Source organism: Lagopus muta, chromosome 16 (assembly GCF_023343835.1).
Source record: "Lagopus muta isolate bLagMut1 chromosome 16, bLagMut1 primary, whole genome shotgun sequence".
Taxonomy (NCBI): domain Eukaryota; kingdom Metazoa; phylum Chordata; class Aves; order Galliformes; family Phasianidae; genus Lagopus; species Lagopus muta.
This window is the reverse complement of record NC_064448.1, coordinates 1,992,963-2,002,370: the sequence shown is the minus strand read 5'-3', so window position 1 is coordinate 2,002,370 and position 9,408 is coordinate 1,992,963. Positions and strand designations below refer to the sequence as shown.

General features: G+C 50.8%; 1 protein-coding gene across 1 annotated transcript; it reads right to left on the bottom strand.

Moving 5' to 3' along the window:
* Positions 1–284: 284 nt before the first annotated feature.
* Positions 285–8,666, bottom strand: TFAP2C (transcription factor AP-2 gamma). The gene is made up of 7 exons (XM_048963345.1): positions 8,446–8,666; positions 6,875–7,351; positions 6,631–6,682; positions 5,194–5,416; positions 4,392–4,510; positions 2,932–3,073; positions 285–1,446 (listed from the first exon to the last, which is right to left on the bottom strand). Exons 1-7 carry the CDS (start codon positions 8,491–8,493, stop codon positions 1,161–1,163), a joined length of 1,347 nt encoding a protein of 448 aa, XP_048819302.1. The 5' UTR covers positions 8,494–8,666; the 3' UTR covers positions 285–1,160.
* Between the last annotated feature and the right edge of the window lie 742 nt (positions 8,667–9,408).

The window sequence follows — 9,408 nt, the reverse complement described above, 5'->3', positions numbered from 1 at the left end:
AGTGGCAAGAATCGCAATATTTAAAAAAACAAACAAGTCTTAAATACCCTGTATAACATACCTGTGCATAAACCTAAAGATATGTTTAGCTTACCCATTACCTTTGAAATACTTACCAAAATTAAAATCTGAAAACCCATTTATAAAAAAAAAGTATTAAAAAGTTCACCATTATTTACAAATCCGATTAAATTACACATAAATTACTATTTACATTCAACACACTGCTTCCCTTAATACACATAAAGCCTCCCTGGAAATTATTTTTTTGGCCTTACGAGGCAAAAAAAAAATTAAAAAAAAAAAAAAAAAGTTATGTGCCTATTTTTCCAAGTTCCCCCCCAATTAAAAAACAAAAAGACAATATAAATAGGTGAATAAAGCTGCAATATCCTCAAACACAGAAAGTGAATTTCCTAAGAGTTTTCATTTTGTACTGATCCTCGTTAAAAAAAAATACCGAGATAATTTCCACTGCAGCCAACATTACTGCAGTGTTTAAAAGCCTGAACATTTCCATAAAAATAAGTATGACCAATGCCATCAGATAACTTTATCCACCAGGATTTTAGCACTCTCTTATGGTAATCTGAAAATAAAGGGAAAAAGGAAAAAAGAGAAAAATCTTACTATTTTCAGGTGTTTGTAAAAAATTTTTAATGTACATCAATCTATATAGCACTGTTTAATACTGCTTTACTGCTGCTGTTGCATTAAGAGAGAATAAAACCCTGAACATTTATCTGATAACAAATAACCTCCCATGTAAAATCTGCCTCTTAACAACTACACACAAAGCTGGTTGCCACCAGGTACCGAGATGTGGGAAAGCAATCTTATGTATCTCATCTCTTTGTCTATTTCCAACAGAAACCCTTATAGCACCACTTTTACAGCAAAGGATGGCAACACACGGGTACCAAGTACTTATCTTCAGGTCACTGCTTCCACAGACAAGGGACACTGCAGCTTTTGGAAAGACTTGTCTCCCGGATCCAGGAGGAGCGAAGATCCTGAATGATTTTGTTGTTCTTGTTTCCTTTTCCCTCCTTTCTTAATAAAGAAGAAAAAAAAAAAGTACCCAAATTGCTACGTTCCCCCCGGCAAGAAGATCCCAGCCTGCGTTAAGGAGGAAGAGTCTAAAGTCTGTTTTTTCTCCTTTACTTCCTGTGCTTGTCCATTTTATCCATGGTTTTGTTGGTTTCTGCAGGGCTCTGGTCGCCAGTGTTCATGTATGTTTTGTCTGCTATTTTTAATGCTTCATTTAGGTAGTTCTGGACGGATGTCATGGCAGCACAGATGGCAGCGCTCCCAAAGCCATGTGTGATCAGGCTAAAATGAGTCAAACAGCCCTGGATGCCAGGGTCCAGGATGGGACTGGGCCTCGTGTTTCCCAGCGGAGTTCTGTCCTGAGTGAGGAGGTCTGTGAATTCCTTACAGATCTGCCTGCAAGACACAAAGCGAGCGTGCTTTACACCACGGTGCAAATTTGTGCAAAAGCAAATAAAACCACCAAGTCCCCGTCAACTATTTGGCCATATGTAGGAACGGAGTTTCAGAAACTCATTACAGCAAGATAGGGGTGTTCTTCACAAGCTAAACTTAAGGCTTATTCCTTAGGATCAGTTCCTGACAAGCCTGCTGTTTGATCTGGGTCACACCAACACGTATCCACTCTGCACAGCAGCACCCCATCGCTGCTGGCTGAGCTCTGCAGCCTTTGCTCTGCATTTAAGGCAGAGCACAGGTTTAGGGCCAGATTCTATGAGAACTTCCGCAGCTGCAGCCCAGTGATTTAAGAAGACTGAAGCAGCTGAACTGGAGACTCAATCTACTTGTGCACATTATGTGTATATGCTCTGTTTAATAGGGACCCGGGCCCTGATCCTGCAAACACGAACACATATGCCTGGCAAAACATGAATGGTTAATAACGCTCCAACATATGTTGTTTGCTGCTTGTAAATCTGTCCCCTTGATGTGATTTCACATGAGATGAGCAATCTTCACAGAATCATCACTTTATCAGAATTTCTCAATCACAAACATCTCCCAAAAGATGACTGTTACTGGTGTTAATAGCAATGCCAATAATAATAATGAGGAGCCAAAGGATTAGTGTTCAATAGAAAGCATAAAGTTCAAGCTATAGGAAAGAGATAATCTATTTCTAAGAAATACAGTCTTGTAAAAGCAGTCTCTTTCTCAGGGAAAGCCAGATTAAATCAAGAACAGGTGGAGTGTAGAACCTCTGCACAGGATTTTGCTTGCTTAACCTGAGCACAAAACTAGGGCAACTCTTCTCATCAGTTAAACAGGATTTTCTCAGATCCTCTGCATGGAACTGCTGCTTTCAAAAGCAAGAAATTGCACCAACCCTACCCAGAAAACATCTCAGACCAGGACAGAGGGCTTGATTAAACCTCAGCACAGCAGGGGACAGCAAGCACTCCAGCCCCTGGTTTATAACAGGAGTAACAGATGCTGCCAGCCACTGCCCTGCTCAGCATGTGGGTAATTCGGACACAGGTGTCCTGCAGAGGAGCTCTAACAGAGCCATCTCCTTCACCTTTCCCCTCCCCGAGATTTCTAAGAATTCAGTAAAGAACAGGGACTCTTCCCATCTGCTAAAGGCTGCCTTTTTCACTGAAGATCTTCATCTCCAACAGTGAAATGGGACCATCCACAGCTTCTGATTCCTGGAGTCCTGCAATGGACACCTGCCCGCTGTTACTGCTGACAGCAGCCAGGACCCGTGTCTGAGCTGCCCTTGCTCCCCTGTGCCCACCAGCAGCTCCGTGCAGCTGCACTTACACACACAGGCAGGTCTGCCCTCCGCTCCCAGCTTTCCCACCCACACCTGCCCCCAGGCACTCATTTCTGTCACACCTTAGGGTATATTTTCCTGCAACACCCCCAGCCCCCACTCACTTGGCAGCCAGCAGCATGTTCTTCCTGTTGGCCATTTCATTGCGGCCCATGTGCGGCCGGGTCAGGTACTCAGCCACAGCCTTGGAGGGGAACTCCGTCTCACACACGTAGCCGAAGTCACGAGCAAGGTGCACAGCTTCACCTGCGGCAGGCAGAAGGGAGAGCTTGTTACAGATGTGTTACTGCCTATTTATTGTTGGGAGATCAGGAAAATTAAAGCAGGGTGAGCTGGAAGTGTTATTCTCGTTTGGAAAGGGACGCTTCTGGTTTTTTCACCATACCATCCATCATCATCCTCTGATCAGCAATTATCAGTGTTTCTTTGTAAATTTCCATCAAGAAAGAAAAACCGACGTGATGACAGCTACAAAATAGAACTCCCTTGTCGTCTTACTGGAAAGAAAAGCTTTGGTTTTGTCTCTATGCAGATTCACTGCAGAGCAAAGACTGGAATTTATTCTACAACTAATTTCCCACTGATACATAAGAAAACACGCAACTAAATTCCACCAACGTAACAAATTTTTCCCTTTAATGCATTTCTAGCTGTTTTATAATAACCACCTTTGAAAGGTGAATAAGTCAGCTTTTTTTTTATTAGGGTAATTTCATCAGGATTAAGGAAAATGGATTGGCACAAAGTGGTGCTCCATGTAATGCCTGTGTGTGTGTGCATACATACAGAAGCTCTCAAATCCAAATTCCAAGTGCTTTTAATGGAAGCTGCTGTATTACTCCAGTTTGTGCAGCAATGAAATAGCAGTGAGGCAATGCTGGACCATTCTTCATGTTTCAGTCACTGCTTCCACTCCCCTTAAGTTTTACCACTACCAGGAGCTGCTTTCAACAAACACAACCCACAGCCACACACATCCATATATACACACACCCTTCAACTCCACTTAACCAAGAGGGTCCACATAACATGCTGCAGATTAAAGGGGCTCCAGTTTCCCATCAGGAAGCCAGAAGCTATAAATCTCACTTTATACGCCTACATTTATTAGCAAAGCTTCTGAGGACGCTGCTGAGGGAGGGCCGGGCACCAGAGCAGCTGCCCCACATCTCTCCAGTTTCCCAGTGGGGAACCAAACCCAGTTTCATCCTTTTTGCCCTCCCTGCACACACCCTCAGACAAAACCCCAAACAGGGAGCACAGACTGGACAGACGGGGTGTTTTGCAGAGCCTGGCACGCACACGGGAGGAATGGCATCTCCCTGCAGCACCCTGCCCTATGGTGGGGGCACACAGCCCTGTGCAGCTGGGTGGGCTGGGGGCAGAGGGGAGCACAGCCCAAGGCAGCACAGCAGTCGCTGTGGTGCCCCCCTGTTGCACTCACTTCAAAATAACCCCCCCAGCAGCCCATTGACTAGTTGGCCTTCCCGTGCTTTATTCAGGAGGATAAAAAGCTGAGCACGAGGGAAAGAATGTTTATTTTTAAGACATGTTCAGAACTGACCTTCCACCAAAGATGTCAACAGTGTCACATTTGCAGCTTTCCTTCTACCAGCTGGAAGGTTCAAACCAATCTTATCCAGCTTTTCCCTTAATGATCTGCCACCATTTTTAGATTTGGCTCTGTAATTAGAAAAAGAAAGTCTTATTTATCTTCAAGATACTTTTTTTTTTTTTTCTTTTTTTTTTTTTTAAATAAAGATGAGAAATTCCAGTTACTGACATTCAATACGGTTCTACTGGGGGTAAGATAAAAAGCAGGCTCTTTCCCAATGACCTACTTTTAAACGCTTTGCTACAAACCAGCCAGGATGAAACACAGCAGAGGTCAAAATCAAAACGTGTCAAACTGCACTGCTGAAACCAGCAGCTGTAGAACAATCAGGAGCCAAATTGTGTTAAAAAAACAAAACGAAAAGAATCCCAGACATACAGAGCATCTTTGTAAAGGCAAAACGAGATTGTGAGATTTAATCCAAAAATCGTTCCACAGGAGATGTTTGTTACAGGAACTGGAAAGCTCCACCAGCAGCAGTTTTAGAGACAAAATCCACTGTTACGCAGAGAAGGAGCGCTGCTGTCAGGGCTGTGAGCAGCACTGCTCCCCATACGAGGCACAAGAGCAAAGCAGATTTCCAAAGCCCATTAGGATTCAGCGCTGCTGGGCTTCTTAAAAAGCTGGAGTTTGGTAAAGGGCTCTGAGCTCCTCATTGTCCTCATCTGGCTGCAATCACACAACACGCACATGGGGGGAAAATAAGAATACTGTCATACAAGTGACAAATATTGGCCAGGCTGCAGCGTACCTTCGGAGCACACCTCCCAGCAGAGAGGCATTGAGGCACTCCGGGGGGGAGAGCCGCCTCTGCACCTCCGCCACCGTCACTTTGTACTTCGATGTGGAGCTGAGGAGGGACAGCCGCCCCGGCACGGAGCAGAACACTTCGTTGGGGTTTATGACCACTCCGATCAGTCCGTCCTTCTGGCACGGGAGGCTCAGAGCGCTGTTCTTCGTTAAGGAAATGGGACCTGTGGGAAGAGGAGGGCAGCGGGTATTTTAGAACCGGAGAGAAAAGCGAGAAGCGGCAAGCGGGTCTGCTTTGTGCAGGGGGAGGGCGGGAGAGCGATTTCGTTCTGCACTGAACTGCTGAACAGAGCAGTGGTCTGCCACAGTGCAAGGAGCTGCCGAGAGAACACGGCTTACAAACAATAAATAAAAGGCACATAACCTTCACAACATCCCTCAGTCCTATCCCAAAAAGCTACGAAGCAGCGTGCGAGTTAGCAAATCCCTTCTTCTAAGAAGCTGAACTAGCTGTAGGCTGTGCCAGCATCCTTCAGCCAGGACAGGGGAAAGGCTCCACCGGGCTCATCCTCCACCCCAGACACACTAGAGAACGCCTCTGGAACCCCAGCAAATTCATAGCAGGGAGTACTGGGGGGATTAAACCCAAAGGAGAACTGAAAGCAAAACACGGCTGTGCGTGGCTGAACGGGGCCAACGCAGCACAGATCAGCGCTCCCCGCTGACCCACGGCTCCGAATGGGTTAAAGGGCTGCAGTCCCCGACGGGAGGGATTCGGCCGTGCTCCATCTGACAGCGAAATCGCTCTCCCATGAGCTGAAGGCAGCAATCAGCGCCCTGCCCGGCACTTCTGCTTTTCCTCAGTTTGGTGTTCGTTTGAAGTCTTCAAAGCAAAACCTTCACCGATATATATATATATATATATATATATATATATATATATATATATATATATATATATTTTCTTTTTGAGCACGAATTTGTTTAAAAACAAAAGGAGAAAAAAAAAAAGAAAAAAAAAAGAACTCCCCAAAGCCCTACAACCAAACTCCTGCACTGAGTCACTGCTGCTCTCGCTCCCCGACTACAAAACCGCTTCGATTAAGGTAAAGCTGAGCAGGCTCACCGCACCGAGCTGATGGCAAATAAGGGAAACGGGGGGATTAAAAGAAAAAGAAAAGAAAAAAGGCTGCTACCGAGCTGAGCTCCCTGGTAACAGCTGCAGCACCACGCTCAGCCCCGCCGCGCACACGGGGGGGGCGGCACGACCACCGGCAGGCGGGGACGAGCTGCCCCTGTCGCCAGCTCCGCTCCGGAGGCAGCGCACACAGAACCACCCCCAGCTCCGCTTTAGGAGATGATGGAGCATCCGTGCGCCGCTGCGTCACCCAACGTGAGCACTGAGAAGGGAAAGCGAGCGGCGTGCCGCCGTACTCACCTTTTCTAATGACTGTCTGGTCGTGCATTAATAAGTGTTGGTCTTCCACGTTCTGCAAAGAGAAACGGGAGAAAGTTTTGCATCTTGAGACGTGAGCAGGAATGAATTGAGGGGGGTCGCGAAGCCCACCCGCCCCATTCAGGGGCCGGGAGGAGAGAAAAAGCGACTTTCGCTCCGAAGGTGGGGCGGCGAAGCTGGGCTGAGCGCTCGGGCATCTGCAGGCTGCGGGGTGAGGGGTGGTTACCTGTACATCCTCTATCTGATGGGCCATGTCGTGGAGCCCCAGGTTGTCGGCCAGCGCCGAGGCATCCAGGCCGTGCCCGTGGGGCAACAAGAGGTCGGAGCGCCGGAACGTTTCCCGACGGCCGCCGGCCGAGCCGCTCTCCAGCGCCGAGAGGTGCGGGACGAGGCCGGGCCGGCCGTGCGGGGGGAGGCCGGCGGGCTCCTGGCTCTGGCGGTTGGGCCAAGCGCTCTGCTGCTGGCTGGGGGGCGGCGGCGGCGGCTGGTGCAGCGGATTGATGGAGAACGGGTCCCCGAGGTGCGAGTAGGGGTCGCTGGATTGGGAGTAAGGCAGCGGCTGGTAAGGGGGGGGGAAGTAAGGAGGCTGGAAGTCGGAGGCTCCGGAGTGGGAGAGCGGCGGGGCCGGGCTGTACAGGTGCTGGCTGACCGCCGAGAGGTGCGGGAGCCGCGGGTTGCCGTTGCTGCTCCCATCGTGGCGGTCCTGGAAATCACACGGAAGGGGGAGGGAGAAGGGAGGCGGCGGTCAGGGGCTGCCGGGCCGCTGGCGGCAGGCGCCGGGCGCTCGAGGCACGACAACAGGGAACAATTTGGGAGGGAGCGGGGGGTGAGGAGAGGGGGAGGCAAAAGCCACCCTTCTCTATTTTCGGGCATTTCGTAGGAAATCAACCCAACTTGTAGGGAAGAGGTTAAGAACCAACTCCCACCAGTTTCATCACAAATACACCGCAGTAACCCCTACACTTCCAAGAACCTATCAACATCTTATAACCACCATTAAAAATAAAAATAAAAAATAAAAGGCACCGGCCCGCTTCCACCCAGACCCGCAGCACAGGCGGCTCCGCGCCCGCGGAAGGGCTCCATTCCCAGCACCGCACGGCGCTCCCCGACGGCTTCTCAGTGCTCGGTCGGAACTGGACGCGCTTTTCCCCCCCAACCCCCACTTCAAAATCTCAGCAGTCAAAGCTTAAAAGTCTACATGAAGCTGATCCCGAGATTTAGCAGTTTCAGGCTTCACGGTCGTTAAAATAACAGCGCTGGTTAATAGGAGGTGAATAGGGTCCCAATGGTGCGTGAAGCGAGGGCTACAGATAATCTGCTGCAACTGGGCAGGCAGACGATGACCGGCAGAACCGGGCAGACTGAGACCGCAGCCCGGGATCGCCCCGCGGGGCTGCGGGAAGGGCGCAGGGCGGCTTTCTTTATGGCCGTTCCCCTGGAGCGGTCCGACAGCTGCGGTGCTCGGGGCTCCCCACTTTTACTGCTCCGATTCACTGTACGGGGCAAAACCTCGTGCCGTAAGGCGCTGCCTACGGCTCCTTACAAACGGGGATGCCCCTTTTTATTTTAAGGTCCAGAAGTTTTGGTGGAGGAAAAAAAAAAAAAAGAAAAAAAAATTAGAAATCCTAAACGAAGTAAAAAGCAAAAGGAAAAGGCTCGGGGAACGGAGGGACTCCGTATGGCGGATGGACGCGTACGGCGGCCACCGAGCGGGCAGAGCCCCACGGCCGCACAACGCGGCGCTGCCCCGCACCGCCAACCCGACCCCCGCCGCCCCCTCCCCGCGCCTCTCACCTCGCAGTCCTCCTCATACTTGACGTTATCTGCCAGTTTCCACAACATGGCGTCCAGCGTCCAACCCAGGTGTGCGGTACCGAAAGCAGACGAGAGCTCAGCCCCCCCCCACGGGCGGTAAATCCACGTCGGCGCTGGGGAAGAGGAGCTGCCCCCCGGACGGAGCTCAGTTGGCAGGCATGAAGGCTGCTGGCGGACTAAACCCCCGCGCTAATGGTCACTCGGGTTTTTTTCCCTGCCCAGACGCCCTTAATGGCAATGGGATTATCATAACTCCTCCCCAGGGATGGCTCGGGAGCCGCGGCCGGCAGCCACTCAGGAGGCGGCGTGGCCCTAAGCCACTCCTTGCGCGCCCGCGGAGGCTGCGCGGAGCCGGACTCCCCCCCCACCTTCGGAGCGGCCCCGGCCCGCGGGAAGGGGTACGCGTGGGCACCGCCTGCGGGAGCGCTGCGAGGAGGGCAGCCCCTGAAGTGCCGCGTTCCTTCTCCGTGGCTGTGGTTTATTCTTGGTGGGAGGCGTGCTGTTTGTTCGGCCGCCCCCCCCCCGCGTGGAAGTGCGCCTGGACTCCCAACCCACGCGGCTCCGGCGGCTGCTGCTCGGAACGCCGGCAAAACCCTTGCCGCGAAAGCGAGAAAAAGTCCGAGCGCAGCCCGAACTCGATTTGCATAATTGTCGGGAGTTTGAATTACTGATTACAACTTGTAAGCTACCGATGGTTAAGGTATAATTTGCTTAATTATCCGACAAGGTTATTGCAGCTGGGCTCAATCCCTCCTAGGTAAAACAGCGCTGATGGAGCGTCCCCGATGCGCGGCGGTGCGGGCGGTGCCGCGGCTTTCACGCAGCGCGCTTCCATCCGACGGCACAGAGCGCTGCCCCCGCAACAGCCCCATCCCTGCGGCGCTGCGCCTCGGACAAAATGAACGTCGTGCTCAAAAGCAGCGACATCTCGCAGTGTTCGAA

Bases quoted from the DNA above. Each gene is read 5' to 3' on its own strand.
- TFAP2C (XM_048963345.1), bottom strand. From the start codon at position 8,493: ATGTTGTGGAAACTGGCAGATAACGTCAAGTATGAGGAGGACTGCGAG. The intron at 7,352-8,445 runs GTGAGAGGCGCG...TGTGATTTCCAG, and splicing joins AGTATGAGGAGGACTGCGAG to GACCGCCACGATGGGAGCAG. The intron at 3,074-4,391 runs GTCAGTTCTGAA...TGCCTGCCGCAG, and splicing joins GTTGACATCTTTGGTGGAAG to GTGAAGCTGTGCACCTTGCT.